The sequence below is a fragment of the Acanthaster planci genome, linkage group LG10 (genome assembly GCF_054643075.1).
Source record: "Acanthaster planci isolate LZ-2023a linkage group LG10, COTS_SCS, whole genome shotgun sequence".
Taxonomy (NCBI): domain Eukaryota; kingdom Metazoa; phylum Echinodermata; class Asteroidea; order Valvatida; family Acanthasteridae; genus Acanthaster; species Acanthaster planci.
The window spans coordinates 12,240,957-12,263,413 of record NC_141786.1 but is presented as its reverse complement, the minus strand read 5'-3'; the positions used below and the strand labels follow the sequence as shown (position 1 = coordinate 12,263,413).

At 45.0% G+C, this 22,457-nt stretch overlaps 2 protein-coding genes, 3 long non-coding RNA genes and 1 pseudogene across 7 annotated transcripts in view; 2 read left to right on the top strand and 4 right to left on the bottom strand.

Annotated features, from left to right (window-relative positions):
* LOC147797773 (uncharacterized) overlaps positions 1 to 22,457 on the top strand; it is a 461,720-nt gene that overhangs the window by 137,054 nt on the left and 302,209 nt on the right. The gene's annotated exons all lie outside the window — the stretch shown is intronic.
* The window catches only part of LOC110986752 (uncharacterized), a 152,281-nt gene that overhangs the window by 43,526 nt on the left and 86,298 nt on the right, over positions 1 to 22,457 (bottom strand). The window lies entirely within an intron of this gene.
* On the top strand, positions 6,683 to 10,367 carry LOC147797785 (uncharacterized). Of its 2 annotated transcripts, none has more exons than XR_015426671.1 (5): positions 6,683 to 7,167; positions 8,083 to 8,189; positions 8,521 to 8,675; positions 9,794 to 9,876; positions 10,233 to 10,367. It is a non-coding gene; the product is annotated as an uncharacterized LOC147797785 (long non-coding RNA). The 2 variants fall into 2 exon arrangements; XR_015426672.1 differs by having other exon boundaries at positions 8,083 to 8,204.
* Positions 7,161 to 10,747, bottom strand: LOC147797784 (uncharacterized). The gene is made up of 8 exons (XM_087142150.1): positions 10,663 to 10,747; positions 10,220 to 10,468; positions 9,937 to 10,013; positions 9,508 to 9,686; positions 9,075 to 9,410; positions 8,836 to 8,982; positions 8,488 to 8,698; positions 7,161 to 8,364 (listed from the first exon to the last, which is right to left on the bottom strand). Exons 1-8 carry the CDS (start codon positions 10,692 to 10,694, stop codon positions 7,991 to 7,993), a joined length of 1,605 nt encoding a protein of 534 aa, XP_086998276.1. The 5' UTR covers positions 10,695 to 10,747; the 3' UTR covers positions 7,161 to 7,990.
* LOC147797783 (uncharacterized) lies at positions 11,164 to 15,895 on the bottom strand (annotated as a pseudogene). The gene is made up of 2 exons (XR_015426670.1): positions 11,541 to 15,895; positions 11,164 to 11,246 (listed from the first exon to the last, which is right to left on the bottom strand). The product of XR_015426670.1 is annotated as an uncharacterized LOC147797783 (transcript).
* Positions 20,591 to 22,386, bottom strand: LOC110990113 (uncharacterized). The gene is made up of 4 exons (XM_022254952.2): positions 22,303 to 22,386; positions 22,023 to 22,163; positions 21,706 to 21,916; positions 20,591 to 21,619 (listed from the first exon to the last, which is right to left on the bottom strand). Exons 1-4 carry the CDS (start codon positions 22,345 to 22,347, stop codon positions 21,306 to 21,308), a joined length of 711 nt encoding a protein of 236 aa, XP_022110644.2. The 5' UTR covers positions 22,348 to 22,386; the 3' UTR covers positions 20,591 to 21,305.

The window sequence follows — 22,457 nt, the reverse complement described above, 5'->3', positions numbered from 1 at the left end:
TTATCAACAACCTAACATTCCTCAAACGTTGTCGCGACTCGAACATCATCCCACCAGGCTTCAAACTCCACGACCCAGTCCGCAACCTTAGATCCAACTGCATCCTACTGTCAGCCAGCCAAGCCCTACTCCGAGAGCGCATCAGCTATACCAGATGCACCCTCGGCCACCTGGACAAGGATATCGCCAACATGAAAGCTACCCTCAAGTCGACTCTGCGACATCAAGATTTCATCAAGGTCTCCTCCCTCACCCAGTCCTCCAGTCTTCATGCGTTCAACACATCCTGCAACAAGCAAATCCGGAAATTCCTTCGTCTCACTAACCGGAAGATGAGATCGTCTATATCTTTATTCCAATATGCGGGGGCAAAGGGATCATCTATATCCCGCAACCCTACTACACCCGCATCACTACCAGTTCACCTCCGGAACCAAGACGAATTCCGACGACACAATGTCATCAACCTTAGTCAACGCACCCTGTCTAACACGGAGACAGATGTCCTCTCCCTAGGCATGAACTTTGCCACACCGCCCCGCTTCATCCCCTCGGCCAACATCATCCAAGCTACCGAACCAGCATTACGGAAGCTTGACAAGAAAACAGCCGATGACATCAGGGTCAAGATCAACCAAGTCACCCGTCACACCAACCCCATCAAGTTCAACCTCACCAAGCCTGAAGCAGAAGCCCTCAAGAACCTTGGGAACGACAAGACAATCCACATCATCACGGCCGATAAAGGCAACGCCACCGTAGTCATAGACCGAACATCCTACAACAGGAAGGTACATGACATCCTCTCATCTGGTACATACCGCCCTCTACCCAAAGACCCCACTCAAGTCATCGAGAAGCGAGTAGCAGCCAAGCTACTTGCCCTTCAACGCTCCGACTCCATCCCCACAGCGCTCTACCGTCGCCTTCGCCCGTCAGCCTCGTCCTGCCCAAGATTCTTCGCGCAGGCCAAGGTTCACAAGCCAGACGTCCCCCTACGCCCTATCGTCGCATCCAGGGGGTCACCCACTTACGAGACCACCCGCTTCCTCACCGGCATTCTGCAGCCCCTAGTGGGCAATACACCCCACCACGTCTCCAACTCCAAACAGTTTGTGGATACCACCAGAAACCTCACCCTCCAACCCACCGACATCATGGTCAGCTTCGACGTGGTGTCCTTATTCACCAATGTTCCCACAAAAGAAGCCTGCCACATCACCAAGGAACGTCTGGACAGCGACTCCTCCCTCGCTGACCGCACAGCCCTCTCACCCACCCAGATCGTCGACCTCATCCATCTCTGCACATCTTCAAGCTACTTCCAATTCCAAGACAAGTTCTACAAACAAACAACTGGGACCTCCATGGGATCTCCTATATCCCCAGTCCTAGCTAACATCTTCATGGAAGAGTTTGAAACCTCATCCCTACTCACCGCGGATCTCAAGCCCACCCTGTGGCTACGCTATGTGGACGACACTTTCGTCATATGGCCCCAGGGTCAAGACCAACTCCAGGAATTCCTCACATACCTCAACAAACAACACCCCACCATCAAGTTCACCATGGAACAAGAGCAAGACGGCCAACTCGCCTTTCTCGATGTCAACCTATCGAGAAAGAAGGACGGTACTCTCAACCATCGAGTCTACCGCAAACTTACCCACACCGACCGGTATCTACATCAGCGATCCTTTCACCATCCAGCCATCAAGACGTCCGTCAACCGCACCCTTGTTCGCAGAGCCCATGAGATCTGCAACCAGGGCAACCTCAACCAAGAACTCAAGCACATCGAGACGGCTCTCAAACTCAATGGAGATAAACACATCAACCTCTCCAAACCCACCAACAGCACCATAGGGTCTCCTATACCCGAAGTCCACCCACCTACCCCGGCGTTAGGGTCCCCTATACCTGATGCCCCCAAGTCCCCCGTTTCCACAGTATGTTTGCCTTTCCTGGGCCCCGCATCACACCAACTCCGCAGGATCCTTCAGGCAGCCGACATCCAGGTCATTCACTCAGCGCCCAACAAACTACAGAACCTACTTCATACCCACAAGGACAAACACACACCCAGCAGTCGCCCTGGTGTATACCGCATTCCCTGTGAATGTGGCCAAGTATACATCGGGGAGACCGGCAGGAACCTCCACACCAGACTTCAAGAACATCGAGCACACGGCCGCAGAAGAGACTACGAGAAATCAGCAATCATCAAACATGCACACACATCAGACCACCGCATCGAATGGGACAACGCAGAACTCATCGCCCCCACCAAGCATTGGCACCCAAGAAGAATCCGGGAGGCAATCGAAATCTTCCGGCACAACACCGTCCCACATCGGATTCAAGCTGAGCGACATCTGGCGCCCACTGCTAGCACCCAAGACCACCACCACACGGGCAGTAGGGTCCTCTATACCTGAAACCCAGGCCCCCGTCATCCCCTGGTGTTAGGGTCCTCTCTACCCGAAGCCAACCCATCCCCAGTTTCCCGTCTAAACTAGTTTCCCGCCTAATTTGCACCCCTAATCCTCCACTGGATCCAACACCTACATGCTCCAGTACACCCTTAGCAAGCCACTAAGCCACATCACGCCTCACCGACTCCAGACAACCTTTATTACACGGCATCCACTCGAGTCAGCAACACATTCTCTTGAGGACAGCCAGAGCATACTGGCCAAAACGTCAAGTTGAACACTCACCGGTTCTTCTCAGAACCACACCTTTTCCCAAAAGAGAATTTTTACATGGTGTACCAACATCTTATTTCCTACTTCTTAATACGTTGGACCTCCTGGTGGGTCAGTCAGTATGCCATCACACACGATATGACTCATCCTGTTTCATCATGTTGTGCTATAATTTCATAAGGAAAGATTGTACCAAAAGTTTTTACCCCGTGCTAGGCTTTATTCCTATTTTATCCCATATATCAGGGTCAATCTGTAACAAACTGTCTTACCTTATGCCTATCCCTTACCAAAGGTCAATCTACTATAATTTTTGACCCTATCCTCATTCCTTTTCTTATCAATATTTATCATAATATTATTATACTTATGCATATTTATAGCCTTTTCCCTTTTCTGGGTCAAAGGTCAAATTGTACTAAACTGACCCCCACTACTTATTCCTGTATCAACAAAAGGAGTAAAGAAGAACCTAGACATAAGGAACAAATCCAGCAATGGGACTGAAAAAGAATTTTTAACACTAATTGACCAACTTCCACCAGATCTTGGATCATTAATGGAAGATGATTAGAGGATAAGTGTAAAGAAGAGAAAGAAAATAGTTCTCCTGGAATTGTTTGATCGACTCCAAGAAGAACTGGCAAATACGCAGGAGAAAAATGTATTACTTCAAATGCCGAGCAGTGAAAATGGGATCTTGTCTGATATAGACGATGACTTATAACCTTGTTGATTAAATTACAATGACCTTAAGTCGCTTTTTCTTCTCATAAAACACCTTCTGCCTAGCTTTTTTATCTGCCATGTGCTGTTTAGGCTTTCTTGCTGTTTTCTTGCTGTTTCACCTTTGCCATCACCCCTGTCTCGAAAACAATACATTGACAGAAACATTACATGTAATTCTGAAAACAAAATTCTCAAAAAACACAAGAAAATTACTATCACATTCTGTCTAGTCAGTAGCGATGACATTATGATGTTTAGGCTTCTGTCAGCAATTACATCAGTTGCCTCATAACTGGTTTCAGCTCCTTCCATCAATACTTCTGCCGCTCCTTCAATCACCAGGTCTTCTGCCCCTTTCAGTTCCAGGGCAACCGCTTGTGATATTCCCGGCATCGCCTCCTCAGTTTCTCCCACCACCGCCTCCACATTTTTTTCCACCATTGCTCCTTCTGCTGTTCCCTCCACTGCCTCTTGCGGTCACTAATGTAGCACTAATGCGGTCACATTTGTCACTCTTGTCTCTGCCCCATTTGCCAATTCCCCAGTCACGTCACTAGCTTCTGTCAATTCCAACCACACCCACCTTTGAAGTAAACTGAAAATGTGAGATACTGAAGTCATGTCCAAAGGGACGACTGGGAGGAAACGAAAATAAAGTTTTTTTTTATTAATAATCACCACATTGAATATCAACATTAATAGCAAAGTAACCTATACTGGTTTAGAAAATGTGCCTTGGTAACAGTCATATTAGACATAACGTAACCCCCTCCCCAAACTGAGAGGAAAAAAATGTAAATACGAAAAGTCAACTACCCATTTAGGAACTGCCACTATTTGGGGGATCTCTTTCTTTTGTCAAAAGGTCCACAAGAGAACGTTTTTACAGTTCTGAATGTTCTTTTACATGAATTGCAATAAAATCATATAACTGTTTAATTCCCGTGAATCCCAAATTCCCACATTAAAGGAGAAAATAAAATTAAAGAGTACCCTATGTAACTTACATTACTCTTAAATTTGAAGCATTTAAATTAACCAAAAATAGGCATAGGCCTACAAAGCTAGTCTGCTAAACCTTCGTAAGTTTATATCCTCTCCAAAATGCTATCCTTATGTTTAATAATAATATAATTAGTAGCAGCAGCAGTCTTCCTCAGGTTCCTGGCAATAACTTTAAACAAGCCACGGAACATCAAATGACCGATTTCTCAGACTAGAAGTATGATTTAATCCATCATGATTGTATCATATGCATAAGAAAGGTGTGGGTTGTCCTTATTTACAGAATTCAAGTAAATATGTGGCTCAGTGACAAGTAAAAATCAATCCTACTGGCCTTTTCAACATGTTGACTTGCAATGCAGTTGTAGTGCCGTAAAAACAAAACAGCATGTGGAAATACTACCAAGGTTATTAATAAATCATTCACGAAATAAATTCTAAATGCATGTTAATTAAACTGATACCATCATTTTAAAATGATATCAACAATGAATTTATTCTTTGATTTATATTCCATCGAAAATATCAGTGACCGTATGACTGCAATAATCTGTTTTCCATTCGGCAGAAATTAATATTTGCTGGCAGCTTTGGGTATTTGTAGCCGTACACTCGTTTTAGACATCCAGCAAATTGTCGCCGCATGTGGCACCGCGGTTTTTTTAATCGTGCAACGGAAGGAATTTCAAGCAATGCACGGAGAATAAAATCTGATCGTTACGCGGGCTTGGTGCTGCTACTCCCCGCCCTCTCCCTGCTCGCCCTCCTCTCCCTCGTTTGTGGACAGGGCCCCGATCGTCACTGCTACTACTGCTGTGGACATCGTCACTAGACGTGTCATCTGCAGGAGAAGACTCCCCACTTTCGTCAGAGGGGTCAGAACTTTCTTGACTCTCTTTCATCAGAAGTTTCTTCCAGGATGCTCATGTCTCTTTCCAACCTTCATTCTCACAAGGAGCACGATATGTGGGAACATTTTGAGACGACTGTACTTTGTATGGCCTACAAATCCTACTAATTGGTAACCTGTGTCTACGTATTATATCAATCGAGGAACGTACACCAGTGAATAGTCAGAGGCTATTGCGGAAGTTTTGTTCGAAGAATATTATCAAGATACAAGACTACTCCCCTTCAGCGTCGCTAAATTTGCACATGGTTTCACGTTTACCATGATATCTCCCTGCGCTCATTCCTTTCACTTCATCAAACTTCATAGCCCTGGAGGAGAAACAACAGTTTCTTAAAGACATCCTCGCACATTCGCACTCCCCAAGACACAAATCGATCGCCTACTGTCGTTCTCGTTCGTTTCTGATTCACACACCCTTTGAAAGTTGAAAATTGATTGAATGACTCTCAATCATTTTTTATTGTGCTGCCAAGACAGAAAGTAACTGACGTTTGCGAAGCTCTCCGCAACATAAGGCATCGAGAGAAGCAATATCAAGACTTTGTTGAATTGACAGGTGAGAGAGAGAGAGACTTAAGACTTAATCTGCGTAGAGCAGAGTTGCTACATTGGGGATCAAATTTGTTGTAATTACGTAATAAAAATAAATTCGGCCAAATGCAAAACCTCATGTTAATTTGTATCTCTGTAGATGCTGAACAGCCTATTTTAGTCACCTTTTGCATCAGAGTTCACCCCGACCCAGGCAAAGAAAAATCTGAGTCGGTCCCTGGGGGAGTGCCATAGACATGTATACAAAAAAAAACTTGCCTGCGTCCCTGGATCGGTTGTTTAAATCCACAGTGTCTGGAATCTCCAGGCCAGTGATTTACGGCTGTAAGCTACCCAGAGAAAGCTGTTGGTGTCTCTTTGATGTGTTCAGCTAGCTGCTGACTCATTTCTGGGTATAGCTATTCAGTCCTTTGACCCCCCATGGGTCTGGGGTTGTGGCTTGGCTGAAAGACATGGACTGTTTGTAGTAAAACCTGAAGCCATTGTGTTTATATCCAGCTGTTTTGCCATGACTGTTTCCTGATTCGGTTGTCCGTGGTCTATTACTGAAAGATGAAACAGCCGCACGGTGACAGCTTACTCCTTTTTTTTTCTTGACTGTTACTGAGAAATGAAACAGCTGTAGGATGAAAGCTTACTACTTTTTCCCATGCCTATTAGGGCGACACGGCCGTTTCACACTTAAAATAACACGCCCTCTGTTGGTCAAATCTAGCTAGCGCTTAAATCACATGATCACGCAGCTGCGTGCCTCATGCATTATGCATAGCGTCCTTTTGTTGCATTCGGGGATTTAAATGCCCCGCTGAAAAAGCAAAAGTTTGAGTGGTTTTTCCTAATGAATATTGAACATATGACCATATAAGGTTTTAAAAGCGCCAACGAAGCCGTGTACCAGGAACCGTCGTAATCTGTTGTGTACAGTGCCAGCATCTTGCACCTGTAATATACGGGACACCGCACTTACGGATGTATGGGATATCTCTGTGTGTCGTAATTTTCTCTGCGAAAAAAGTCACGTATTGAAGAGAAATAAAGTGGTTTTAGGATTGAATCAGTGATGTACTGACTGATTGGACATCATTCTTTGTATGATGTGAACAACAAATGTAGGCCCGCATTATTTTGTACAAATTCCGTCATCAACTGAAGGTGTAAAATTCGTTTCGAGTCGCTGACACATGCATGGCGTGTCGATCGTGCAGCACATGTGGACACTTACAGACGTGATTCTAGATGGTCAGACGGAGGACTTTGAAGGTAAATATACAAATTAAATACTTTTTATGAGCATGAGCGTCCGATTTTCCTATGCTGTATAAACATAAAGCAATGCGATTCGGATATTGAAACATGAAACAGTTGTAGCGTGGGCTTGTTTTAACGCACTGACAAACACAAGAGTTGTTTACGACTGTTGTATGAAGATTTTACCCGAACTCGTCACATGCGGTACATACATTTGCAAATGATGTAGTAGGCCTTTGATGTACAATGACTGTTCCTCTAATTTTGTACCGTGAAACTTGGCTTTAATTTTCGAAGGAAACATAAAGAGTACTTTATTACCTTTTACGCATTTATCTGTGTTTATTCATATACAAGACAAATGTACATTTTCAATGAAATTTTGTGACCTTTTAATTTATACTCTTGGGCTGTCATGGCTGCCAGGATAAGAAGTGAAATTGCAGTTCTGCAGTCACGTGTTTACATGGTCAACCTATGTAGGCAGGGGTATGTTATTTTATTTAGATATGGACCATTATTTAAAAACAACAATAACCATTTCAAAAATCACGAATTTAATGTTTACCCTACTACTTGAGACTGCAAAATGAATAAAAAGATCCTGCGTTTCCCAACCCACAGAAAATCTCCTTTTGGCCGTTCGCACTCCCAGGCTGAATGGGTGACATTATCGCCAGAACACTGCATGCACAGTGTACATGTACATGCATACATACAGCACATACATGTAATACATGCGATACTGCATGTAAAGTGTGCAACCAATAAAACAAACAAAGGGAAGTATTGTGAAATCAATCCAATTACATGTATAACATGTAAATAAAGTTAACTATGACAAGGTTTGGCTCGACTTTAAGAAATGTGGTGGTCCACTCGTTTCACGTTTTAGTGCAGTGTATTGCTTTCTTATTGTGTTTTCAGGTATTGGAAGGTTCCTTCCAACTTCAGGAGTTGTGGCAACATGATGGCGGCGCATAATGGCCATGAGCTTCTGCAGTTCTCCCCTCATCCCTTGTACAACCCTCCCGGTACGGTTGAATTCTGTATGTATCAGTTCCCCCCCTTGTTCATTTAGTAACCCAAACCCCACTTTGGATCTAGTTAATTGCTCAACTGCATGATCTTCCAGCAGGTGAAGTTTCGGAGTAATTAGATCTGGGAAAAGCTGTCTGTAGGCTGCCATGAAGTCCCTTATACTTGTCTCTGTAAACAGAATTGCAAAACAATGAGGAATGTTTAATGTTTCTAAATAGTGAAAGCAGGAAATTTATGAGGTAAGAATTTCTGCATTTTTTCTGGTGAAACAACTTTGATTTGTGTACATACCAATGCAGTTTATCTGCTGTTGCGTTACTGCAGAGCTGTGGTTTATGCCCTTATGAACATCGGCAAACTTCATGAAGAGCTCCTGGAAGTGTACTCCAATGTGAGCAGCTTCACGTCGCAGTTTGTCATGTGCTGCCAAGGGGATGTCATCTGTCAGGCTTTTCTCAGCCACCTCAAGGGGAACAGCGGTGAGTGCTTTTATAACAAGGGGCTGTTCAATGGAAACAGAACCAATGGTGTTTTTCATGCAGTTACTGTGCAGTTCATGTGAGTAACATTATGCTGGCATTTGATAGCATCAAAGAACATGCTAATACATATCAAAACTTTAAGATAATCTCATATTACCTCGCAGCACTTGTGGACATGATTGCCAACGAAGGCTTTTCCATGGTAAGCTTGTCTCTGCACTCGATGTTGCTGAAGAATGGTGTCCAAAGAACTTGCAATTGGTCCAGTGGCAAATGGAAGTTCCACTGTTTTAGCCTCTTTCTCCTATTGAATGATATGAATGTAACGTGTTAATGTGAAACACGGTCTTTTTGGGGTAGTCATTTTCAGGGTACAGATTGATTTTCTTTCTTTACCAGTCTTGAAATCTCAACTTGAAGTCGGAAGGCCTTGTTTGCTATCTCGAGGAAAGCACCATCCATGTCTTCTTTTGTAGTCCGAAGCACATGTAGGGGTAGTTCATCTTCAGCATCAATCAGCTGTAATCGTTTCTCCTCGAGGTCTTTCTGGATTTTTTGTTGTCGCTCTATTTCATTACGGATGCGATAGTCAAAGTAATTTTTCTGCTCTTGGCCCTCTGTTGCCACACGAACCTGAAATAACTGCATGTCCACTCTGTGACAAGCACTTTCAAAAGCATCGAACAATTTCTTGAAGACACCAAGCGAAATATGCAGTGTTGGCAGGATGACCTAAGTATGACAGCAAAAATTAAATGTTTTTAAACAAAAGAGAACAAAAATAACATGCTCTTGAACATTCTGTACAATGTTACCTCCAATAACTTACATGGTCAATAGCAATCGGCATAAGAGGACGGTGAACAATGCTACAAGAAACATCCTTAGCACGATGCTGGTTTCCTCCATCTTGCAGGAAGCGATCGTAGTTGGCTTCAATTGATTCGATTGTACGTGATGGATATGCATCTCTCTCTGTCCAAGACTCATTCATTTGTGCTTTGCTAGCTGTACAGTACAAACAGCAGTGGCGAGTTGGGCAAAATGTAAAAGGCAAACTTTTAGTTAATGCATGTATTTAAAGATTTTCTCATTCTATGGTTTCCGTTCTGCAGACCAGCTGCTGTCAATCTGAGGAAGTGAACCAGCACGTCAAGATGAAATCTTGTTGAGAATATGTATATGTACGTTGAATGAGGTCAGTCAATAAAATATTGTTTGGATTACCAATGCTTCACTCTTCCTTGCTTAAACTTACCATTACATCCACATATGCCATACAACTTGGTCAGTAATTCATAGTCACCGAAGCAGAACAAGCGAATTGACCGCTGTCTAAAGAGTGAAAGATAAGTGGCAAATTCAAACACAAAAATTAGCGACTGTGTATTTACATATTGTTGCGCATGAAGTCAATTTGAAACACACACATTATTTCTCATATTCTAAAATCGAAAAAAGAGCTGTGTGTATGTATGTGCTGTATATTATACTAAACTTTCATTGCACCACAATTTTTATAAAAACTAAAACCAGCTCACTGCCACTTTGCAGATCCCAGTTTTGCAATCTGTTGGAAGGTTGGAGGGAGGACCCGTTGGATGTTCGGCAGGGAGTCTTTCGCCTCAAAGCAGGCAAACACCACAGTGTTTCGAAGGGAGTTTGGGTGCTCAACGTTGACAATTTGGAATGCCATTTTGAAGGAAGAGCCACCCTTATCCCCCCCCCCGACTTTTATCCATACTTCATCCTCAGGAATAACTCCCCCATGCCACGTCAGAGTACCATTTCTGTTGGAAGAGACATTGACGAGCCCTGATTAATGCATATTTTATGTTAACTCATCTGTTTTTGGAACAGCTATAGGCTGTCAAAAATTTAAGTGTTTTTCCCCTTCAGATAGCAGACACCAGGTGTCTCTTTGCTGATTTTACTTATAAGGCAAAATCTTTTTCATGCTTGTGCACAGTTATTAACCTCTTACCGTTGGTGTCGATCCAAATAATCCAATACCATCTCTGTGAGGTCTCCAACAAAAGCAAAGGGAACAGGTCTTGTAGAGAGACCGTTTACTCCATCAGCCTTATCACTGGTGAAAAGGAGTTCAGCCGTTTCCCCTTGAAGGTAGTCCTTAAGAAGGTGCTTCTGTTCAGTCCTCAAAGTTCTTTCTGATGGCAGACATTTTGAGTCATTCAGGTACCTGTAAATAAACAACACACTGGAAAAATTGAAATTGTTTCCACTACAACCGAAGTCTGTAAACAGTAAATGATAAGTGTAGGCTTGCCCTCAACACCCCCCCCCAAAAAAAACAAGTCTTCAGGATTGAACATGTGATTTTCACACAATATGCAGTATCACTTATTGGATTGGATTCCCACCACTGTTACATGTATCTCGTACTGTACCTTCTCAATTTCCTAAGCTGAGTCCAAGCCAGTTTGCAGTCTCGCATCATAATGAGGGAAGTTTCTGCTGATAATGGCCGAGTCTTTGTGCCAGCATCAGTGGATTCCATACGATCAGAGGGTACAGTTGACTTCTTTGTGTTACTTGTATATGTGCAGGCTGTTTAAAAGATAGTAAAATTGCATTGGCCAGTTTGATCCATGTTACATGTGAAATATTTAACAGATACATCTCCCTTTGTAATAAGAATGTATTTTAACTAATGAATTGATCTACTGTGTTTAGTATTTATGCAATTAGGTCCTGTGGTTATTTAATTCACTATTTCAATTATCATCAAATTTGCAGTCGTGATGAAGCTTCACTCTTATTGTACATGTACTGGCATGTTTTAAATAACTTAGATTGGTTTTATAATAAAGTTAAAGTTTTATCATGAAATGAAAATCTTACCCGACCACCAGTTGTTATTGCAGTTGCACGATTTAGCTTGAGCCAAGTCCACTTGTCAGCAACATCTTCAACAATTTTCGGTATGGGGTCTCCATGCTTGTGGCAGTTGGTCAGGTCTTTCAGTACTTTTGCAGCTTCAGCAATTTTTTCTGTTTCAGATTCATTCGATTGAATTTGTGCTGCCTTGACGATTGTGAACTTTGGAATAAGTGGATTAATTGGACCGCATGCATGATTGATGACCTCTTCCAATTTTCCAATTTTTTGGCACTTGCTACAAATAACCAGCAGGTTGTCGAGTTGTACTGTCAGTACGAAGGGACTCTTTGTGATTTGTTCGTACTTTGTGTCAGCCTTGCACACTGGACACGGCAAACTTGATATGCCACGCTTGAATGTATGCTGGAAGTATGAAGTCGGGCAGACTGCACAGAAATTGTGCTCACAGGGGGTCTGAACGCATGGTCTGCGCAAAATACATTGGCAGATACAACATATGAAAATGCTCCCCTCTCGCCAAATAACACCCCCATGAGCATTTTGAAATAATGAATGAACGTGCGCGTTCAGCGAACGTCGCATACGCTGAAGGGAACTCTGCTTTAGGGCGTGAGGGTGTGTCTGCCGGGGCAGAAACTCGGAATAAAAATTGACAGTATGCGGCAGTGCTTCTCTGGTCAAATTGATGCACTGCCGTGCTGTTGTGTACAAGCCCCAGGTCGTTGGCGCCAAACTGCAGCATGATGGCGTCAGGTAAGATCAGAACTACTGACCAGGCTTCCAACAGGAAATCGGAGAACTGGAACATCTGGAGTCTTCGCCGTCCCATCCAGTGGATCTAGCCAGCTGACTAAGACGCTCTCCCCAGGGCGATAACCCCGCCACACGAGTATACCAGCACACAAACAGCCGTCCCCAATGACCCACACAGTTGGCTTGGCAGGGCCAATTCCTGCAAGAAAAATGAAAAGAAAATCGGAACAAAACACGACCTAAGTACTTAAGCTAATACAACATGTAGCGTTCCACGAAAAGTAGCTGGGGGAATCTGAATGTAACGTCGGTAAGCCCCGGACTTCCAACGCCCCAAAATTTTAACATCATCCTCAGACACACCTGCAATAGCCGCAGACGTAACTGCCCCTATGCGAAAAGAATGAGAAGTAAATCTGGCGTCGTAAAGCCCTATAAACTCAAGGGCACGACGGAGTACCACGACAAATTGGTAACGCGTGACAGGACGCCCATCAAAATGTGACAAAAACGGGCTATGGGGGATGCGAACAGGCAAGATAGGACAAAGTCGCCCGGACGGGGCACATCATGTGCCGGCTATGCGCTGCTGGGATGGAACCTACATAACCATGGCCATATTGATCTTCTTTCGAGTGACGTAGGATAAGTTCGACCCTTAAAGGGGAGTCTTTAACGGTAACAACGGGCTAGAAAATTGGTGAGATTGGGCAGTAAATTCCCCAAATCGAAGGAACCAAAAAACGCAAATAAGGAAGCTGCTCGGAAAAACTGAGCATCGAAATTACTAACGCAAACGGCCTGCAAGGCTGGGACTATACGACATAAAATATCAGACTACTACGCCTACGACATCCTTCCACTAAACGTTTAACCAGAAAATGCTTAGTTAAATCAGGATAACTTATTAACTGCAAATTGGAGGAAGCCCCCGAGACGTAAGAGGTGATCGTTGTGGGGCATACCCAGATACCGACAAAATGCAATAAATCGAACTATCTGAAGCAGGGAGGGGGAGCGGCGTCGAAACCATGGGTTAGACTAAACCGTTGAAAAAGATGCCAAGCCCTCTCATAAGACAAGTTTGTGCGGGGGCCACCGCGTCATGAAAAAGACTCTGGACCTCTAACTGAAAACACTCCACCGGTTGTCAGGCAAGGGGGTCATATTGCGGTCTGCAGTGGATATTATATGTGAGACATTTCACCACGAGGCGGCGCACCAAATGCAACATAATTGACATTTAGACGTTTGTCTGTTGATGACACTAACTACAGCCTGATTTTTACACCAAAATGTCACACGTTTATTATGCAATTGGACAGCCCACTGCTGGACCGGTAGCACAATAGGGAACAACTCCAAGCAGGCAATATAGAAAGGCGCTGACTTTGTACATGCTTGGGCCACTAACTTCCCTTGACACCAGTGCGCAGCAAAGTAAGACCCAAACCAATTTCAGCAGAAGCATCTGTGTACATGTGCAACTGGTCACTAATGTATCGTACCGAATCTGGAAACATTATCGTTGCGCTGAAATGTGACCAAAACTGCTAAAGTGATGCGAATTTTGTGTTGATGTTTGGAGATACCCGTAGCTAGATCATGCAAACGACGGTGAAAGGCCATACCAGGTCTTACCGCATTACAAACAAAATTGACACGACCTAGCAGGGACTTAAGATTGCGCAGCGTGATTTTCTTCTGATCGAGCACACTAACAATCGTATTTTGTAAAGCAACTTGCTTATCAGTCGGGATTTGAATCTGTCGTGCCAACCGTATCGATCCCTAAACCCAGGAAAGTGAGGTTCGTAGCTGGACCTTCGTTTTTTTTCTTCCGCGATGGGTACCCTGAATCGACAAACTACTCTGAAAGATTGGAGGGAACGTGCGCACTCGTCATGACTAGCACAAACGAACAGGAAATCATCCAAATAATGCACAGTGTTAGGAGATTCGGCCACCTTACGAGTACAGTAATCACAGAAAATACTGAACCGCTCGAAAGTAACACAGGATACAGCACAGCCCATAGGCATGCATTTATCGAAAACAAAAATAAAATTGGCCGTTATGGGGAAGACCAAGCATATCAAAATCGCTTGGATGGACGGGAAGTAAACGATATCCAACTTAGCCATCAGGGCACTGCCTGGTAAACCTGCCATCATAGTTATCGCCTCAATAAAACTAGTCTATGAAACGGTGGTGTCTGCGGGATCAATGAAATCATTCACCGATCTGCCGATAGGGGACGACAAATTATGGATTAACCGAAATTCAGCCAAAGTCTGTTTGGGCACCAGGCCCATAGGTGAACAACGGAAATGAGGAAGAGGCTGGGACAAAAACGGGCCAGCAACGCGACCCAAAGCAACTTCACGATCAATTTTTGACTGCAGAATGTTGGGATGTTTGCGAGCAACCCTGGTACTTGAATAGCCTACCATGAAACCGCGTAAAAACCTTCTTGCAAAATGTGGGAGTCCTGAGTGTTGGGGTAAGCCCGTAAAAAAGGGAGCATACTACTTAGTTTTACTGGGGATGATGCCAGCTGCCAGCACCCGCGCTGTGTCGCGAGACTGTGAGTTTCCCCGACAACGGGTTGCAGGGTGGCCAAATGCCTTGCAGGTGGAGCAGCTATGCGGGAAGCTGCGACACAAGGGGCGATTGCACTGATTGCAAAATCGGACCAGGGGTTGGCGGCAGTGGAGGGGGCACGCTTACGTTGCTGGTACGGACTAAAATTATGCTGGTGCGAAACGGGCTCACCAAGCAGTACCAGCCAAAGTTCGGCATCAATAGTTGCCTAAGAGCGCGACGGCACACACGCCTGACGCAATCGAAACTGGATGTCGTACTCGCGCCAACCATACCCCACATAACGAAATGCTGCAGATCGAATACTGTCTGCGTACTGCAGTAACGAACAAGCGTGGGTAGGATATCGCAACAAATACACAGATCCAAAAACTAGAAACGCTGACGTCCACTGTTCGATAGACATAATACGCGGAGCCTACTTATGCGGACGAATCTGCCAATGTGGGGACTCATTGGACCCGATTGTAAAACGCATCTCGTCAAAGGAATTATCCAAGCTCGTGCCGCGCGACGACTTCAACAAGGTTCCGAATGCTACGTTCTCCCCCCTCCAAATTTTGTCTTTTAGATGTTGAGGAATCACGGCCCCGAGATCGTCACAGACGATTGTTAAAGCCATATTCGCATTTCAACTTGTTTTTCAACTCAAACGTAGTTTAGAAAATAGTCTTCTCCACTCCTGCACCCTCCTTCAGCTATGGCCACATTCCTAGGTGACTATATTGTATTCATTGTCAATGTGTCATTGGTATTAATGTAGTATTCATTATACTGTTTTGAAGAGGAGAGTTCCAAGAATACTGAATCAGAGGTATGTGTGACTGTTTTACTATGTGATCTAATTTCTTGGGATTATTAGTCTGTTTGGACTACTTTGTTATGCACGTACTGATGATACGTGCACATGTATGTAACAGGAAAAAGTATATAGTGTTATATTGATATTGTAGCGAGCACGGCTTGAAATGCGCTGCGTGCGTGATCACCCCTTGTTTACCGCGGGTTGCCATGCAACTGGCGCGCGAACTGGTCGTGGTGCGGCGCGAAATAAGCTGCGTGAAACACTCTCTGGCTGGCTCTCAACGAAGCAAGATTGCTCTCACGTCCGTGTCCGACCTACACCGCCGCCCCCAAATTGGCTGAGAAAGTTGTAAGTTCCCAAGAAACAGAGACGCAATAAATCATTCAAACCCGTAGAATTGTGTGTTGGTAATTATTTCTTCAGTTATACGTGCCATCTCTGTCCTGTCTGTCTACAATCTGCACCGTACCTAATCCAGTGAAACCTTAGGCCGCGTCGAGCGCGTTACACTGGCGGCAGCGGCGGGATTGTGTCCCCATGTTCTTGCATGATTGACAGAATTTACCTGAAAAATTACCTCGGAAAGCAGCAGTGGTGTTTACCGAGCCGTGGTAGGGAACAACGGGTGGCCTTTGAGCGGAAGACGGCAGTGGAGTTACCGAGCCGTGACGACGTACATGTACCTTGGGTTGCTTGTCCAGTAAAACGCGGTAGTGGTGCATACCGAACTGCTGTGTGTACATGTGTGTGTGTGGCTTAGGAGTCACACGTTGGACCACGCTAACTGCCCGGAACCAACTAACCGGAGCTGACCGCCCGGAGCCCGACCGTCCGGAGCCGACCGCCCGGAGTTGACCAACTGGAGCCAACCGCCCGGTTTGCCTTTTTTTAGCCGGATTAAAGCCCAATAGTCATAATGCAAAATACACGGGTTGAAGATTCAACCATGTTAAGGACGAAGTGATCCTGAGTAAACAAGAAGGGAACCCCCGACTGGTAACAAAACAGACCCCCAAATACAACACGTGGCAGGACTCGGGTGTGGGTATTGCGGGAAGTTTGGGCGTAACTGGAGAACCTCTGTTTTTCGAAAACAGAAGCAGAGGGTGGCAGGCGATGGGGGCCAGCTGGGTTGGTCCAATCGGGGCACCAGGAAATGTTGAAAGCCTGCAAGCGACTGTTGGGTCCACTCTCACTTCCTCTGCGAACCAGTTAAACCCCAAGGAAAATAGGCCCTCAGTTTGCAGGACAAATGAGGACAGAGCGAGTTCTATTGACCAGGCCAGTGGCTTGCCACGGGTAGAGGTGGTGGGTCGGAACCCACGTGGATGGTCAAAGGAAGTTCCTTTTGCGACCCCTCCTACAGAAACTTTCTGGCCTGGACAGAACCTGAATGGGAGAAATTTTGACCTGCCGGCGACACTACCCGACCAGCCCAGCACATTCGACAATTGGCAGAGGAACTGTGAAGACGGAGAGACTGATTTGCCTCAGATCCAAGGTTACACGCCACCAGTCGACACAAAAGGCACTATCCGCCCACCAATTAACCAAACGCTAGGATTATCGCCCATCATGTCAGCAGCCCCTGGCCACACTGGGGCCCAAGAGAAGGCAACTGGACAAACCAAACCCCCGGTACTATCAACCCCTAAAAGTGAAAAGGCGACGGGGGAGGTTAAGCTGGAAAAGAGCCACTCGGCAAAGGAAAGACCAATCATCAAACCGGACCGCTACGATGGTAAGACACCATGGAAGCCTTACCTTAAGCACTTTGAGATGTGTGCTGCAATAAACGGATGGGACGACAAGGCAAAATGCCAGTACCTTGCTGTGCTGTTAACAGGGTCAGCACTGCAGACTGAGTAGTCTGCAGGCTGAAGCAAAGGATTACAAGCGGCTTGTGAAGTCTTTGGAGTCCCGGTTTAACCCCTTAGGCAGGAAGGAACTTCACCGAGCGCAGCTCCGGAATCGACGACGGAAACCATAAGAAAGCCTGGCGGAGATGGCAGAGGAAGTTTGACAGCTCGTGGAGAAAGTTTACGCCGACTTACCGGAGGATAGCCGCGACAGAATGGGACGAGACCACTTTCTGGATGCGCTCCTCGACAGTGAAGTACGCACGAGAATCATCCAGATGAGAACCAGTTCGCTTGATGAAGCCGTGGCAGCTGCTGTGGAACTGGAGGCACTGTACAAGGCCGAGAAGGAACGTCGATCTGCAGATGTTAGAAAGGTCAGAAGTGCCACTGTAGAAGCAGTTCAGGCTGAAAAACCAACCAGCGAAGCCAATGCTGCAGCAACGGATATACAGCGACAACTCACAGATATCATGGAACAACTGAAGAAACTAGGAAAACAAGTAGACGACACCAAGAAGGCCGCTTGGAACAAAGGAAATCTGCTAAGAAGGGCGTCCAATGCTTCTGGTGCCAGCAGTTTGGTCATATTAAAGCAAAATGCCCAGAATCAGGAACAAAGGGAGCTCAGGAGAACGGGCAAGGACAAACAGCAAAGGACAATAAGGGGGCATCTGGCAAACCACAGAGCCAGGAAAACCAGTAGGAGCTGTTCCTGAGGGCCAAGGGACAGCAGAAAAAGAGGGGCCCAATTTTGAAATGCAAGCTGAGAACGTTGCTGCTGTGGTCGGGAAAGGACTGCACTTAGATGTTTTTGTTAATAAAGTTAGTGTCGACGCACTGGTGGACACGGGGGCTACAGTGTCTCTCTTGTCAGACAAGATTGTCCGGAAATGGTCTGAGGAGAATCAAGCCATGCTGACAGCCACTGATATTAAGGTTCAGCTGGCGGATGGCAAGTCTTGCCCTATTGCTGGCGAAGTAGAAGCTGAGTTACAGTTGGCAGGAAACTGTGTAAAACATCGGTTCATTGTAGCTTCGCTTGGAAGTGATGTGCTACTGGGATTGGACTTCATGAAAAATGAGCAATGTGTGATAGATATGCTGCCTCTAAGGGAGACGGCTGACAGACAGCAATGTGTGATAGATGTCACAAACAGATGTCTCGAGTAGGGAGGAATTATGCTGCCTCTAAGGGAGACGGCTGACAGACAGCAAACCTGTCGGGTGACTGTTTTGGAAACAGTCGTAGTGCCTCATGGGACAGTAATGCTTGTTGCGGGAAGTCTTGAATGTAGTGGCATAACTGTTTCCTGCGGGATAGTTGAAGCATCTGAAACACTTGCCAACAAGAGTAACGTAATGGTAGCACCAATAGTAGTGAGCACTGATACCGATGCCATACCCCTCCGCCTGCTCAATCCGGGAAGGGAACGAGTAGTCCTTTATAAAGGAACCACAGCAGCCACGTTCAATGTAATAGAAGCTATTGGCCCCTCTCTCACCACAGAAGACAGCCCCTTAGAACAAGCGGGAGCTGTTAGAACGGCTGTCCAGGGGGAGAATGAAACTCTAGAATGCTCGAACAACTCCACTGTGCCCGAACACCTGCAAGGCCGGTCCTCCAAGCTACTCAGCCAGCAGGAAAGTCACCAGTTGAAGGGTCTCCTTTTAAAATTTCCGGACCAGTTTGCTAAACATGAAGGCGACCTCGGGCAGACCGACCTAGCTAGACACCGGATAGAGACCAGGAATGCAGCTCCCATAAAACAAAGACCGAGGCGCTTACCAATTCATCAGAAAGAAGTTGCCGATACTGAGATAGAATCCATGTTGAAAAGGGGAATCATCACACCTGCTACGGGGCCTTGGGCCACACCCGTTGTCCTGGTCCGGAAAAAGAATGGGAAGATGCTGTTCTGCGTCGATTACCGGCGGCTGAACGCCATAACAAGGAAGAACGCATATCCCCTTCCTCGCATAGATGAGATAATCGACATGTTGTCTGGGTCCAGGTTCTTCTCTACTTTTGATCTTGCCTCGGGATATTGGCAGGATATTGGCAGGTGCCAATGGACCCTGACCATAAAGAAAAAACGGCCTTTTTCCACCCCCAGCGGTTTGTATCAGTTCGAAGTTATGCCCTTCGGACTGTGCAATGCGCCTTCCACATTCGAGCGTGTAATGGACCGTGTGCTCCAAGGTTTGCAGTGGCAAATGTGCCTCGTGTACCTGGATGACATAAGTGTCTACAGCAGATCATTTCAGGAACACATGGAGCGCCTAGAGCTGATACTGACAAGAATAAGGGAGGCTGGACTCAAGTTTCAACCTAAGAAGTGCCAACTGTTTCAGACAGAGGTCTCATACCTTGGGCACATTGTCTCAGCTGACGGGGTGATGACAGACCCAGCCAAGATCCAGCAAGTGAAAGACTGGCCTGTTCTGACATCAGTTCGGGAGGTGCGCAGCTTCTTGGGACTAGCGTCTTATTATAGGCGTTTTGTGCCGGGGTTTGCTGAGTTGGCAAGGCCCTTACATAAGCTCACCGAGGCTGGAAGGCCATTCCACACGGCCGTCGCAAGGAAAGAAAAAGTGTGCGCCCTCAGTGTCTGCGCTTTGTCCAGTGAAAAATTGCGCTAACTGCGCGAGCGACTAGGCTAGTCTATGTTTACGTTCGGAAATTTTAATTTCTCATTTGCATATCTTTGTATCACCTTAATTTTTACCCTTTATTGAAATATTTGTAAAAGTATAAAATATTTAATTCTTAATTTGGACCTCAAAAACCGAGTTTTTGTCATTAGACGGGATTATTTTTGCCTAAAGCTAAATTTTGATTCGTCGGGAAATGTGTGGACTGTGGTCGAGGAGCGTCGTATTCAGCCAACCCAGAGAGTAATGATCGCTCCGAAAAAATGAGTTTTTTCTTGAAAACCAGAGTTCTCTTTCATAAAATCACAAGGCATCCGTATGAAGAAGATGTATTGAAGTACGATCAGAATGAAAGAAGGTAAAAGACAGCGGGCTGTTTTGTGATATTTTCGATTGTATTTTGCCTTTTTCAGCACATCCTGGAAAAATCTCATGCACGTGCGCGTGCACAAACACGTGCATGTACATGTACATTACAATGTACACCTTATACACAGTACATACGAGTATACATGTATACAGTACATGTACATGTACGTGCATTACAAATGAATTTTTTACGCACGTGCAACCACACATACATGTATTCTAAATCATTAAATGTTACAATAATTAATACGTGTGCTTTAGTAAATAGTAGGCCTACAAGTAATTACTAGGCCACATGGATATTGAATGTGAGGACCACAAATCTTCTGGTTTGTATTTCGATGCTAATAATATATTCCTTCTGTTTATCTTCAAAGTTCCTACACATGTACAACTGATGTATAGCACTGTAGGCCTACTCTGCTATAAGACAGATCCCGGATCCACTTCCATGGCATTATCCCTATCAACCATAAACAAAGGACTGGACAAACAGAAAGTAATCCACAGGTGGGTTCTGAATATATCGTCAAAATTGTGCAGAATTACTCCTACCTGAAAAGCACATTACAAAGTATGTATGAATGAACATGGTCTATATGTGATTTCCCATCACACAAGTATGTGAACAACTGCGATACTCTCGTTGACATATGCCAATATCAAGGGACTGGGTTGTACGTATACATGTAAGTGAGAAATCCTATTGCATCATGTTCACTACTCTTCTACTTTTTGTCGTTTTGCAGGTGTGAACACTTTTGTCTGTACTTCTGGGGTGGTTGACAAGTGATGCCGTTGCATTGTTGTCATCAGACGCTTCAAGTCGTCCCGCATCCCTTGTACAACACGACCTGTTCTATTGAATTCAGTGTGGATTAACTCCCCTCCTTGCTCGTTGAGGAGACCAAAGCCAACGCCAAACCTGGACAACTGCTCGACAGCATGATTCTCCAGCAAGTGCATCTTGGGAGTGATGCTGCATTCAGGGAAGCTCTCTCCGTAGGAGGTCATGAAAACCTTGATGCATGTGTCTGCAAACAAAAAAAGTGTGAATCTGGACTAAACTTAAAAATTGATGCTTTATTTGAGTGAGTGAAAAAGAATGTTGAATAATTACCAACTCTCTTTAATTCATCTGGTGATAAAGCCCTTGCATGGTTTATCGCATGGTGTGTGTCAGCAAATTTGAGGAAAATATCCTCAAACTTGGACCCCATCGAAGCGGCTTCACGAAGGAACTCTTGCTGACATTTCAGTGGAATATCATCGTAGGACATATTCTGAAGAATTCTTCGTGGTTCACTTGTGAGATCAAAGATGACTTGAGGCTGTTCCAAATCAATGATGAGAGGTTGCAATTTTTAACGTACATGTATCAATAAAAAAAGCATATTGTAAATTTAATTATCTGTGAAATACTTTTTTGTAGTTTACCTGACAACACTTGTGCACGTGATTACCAACGAAGGCTTTGCCATGGTATGCCTGCCGTTCGACGTGATGCCTCTTCAGTACTGCATCAAGGCTGCCAGCAACTGGACCTGCACCGATTGGTATGTCTGTTTTTTCATTGCTCTGTGACAATCATGGAAAGTACGTGTAAATTTAAGCCTAAAGATCATCATGAAATTTAGTGTTACATATTGTCATAGTTTAAGTGAATGATAAAATTTATTGTGAGATTAACATGTACATGTATGCACAAAATTCTCACCAGTTGCTTTAGTTCGTTGCGAAGATTGAAAGCCCTGTTAGCCATTTGCTGAAACTTTCGATCAGCATTCTTTAGATTGCGTTGGAGGAGGTAAAGGGGCAGCTCTTCTTCAATCTGCTTGAGTTCAGCTTGCTTATTAGTTTTCTCTTGATCAA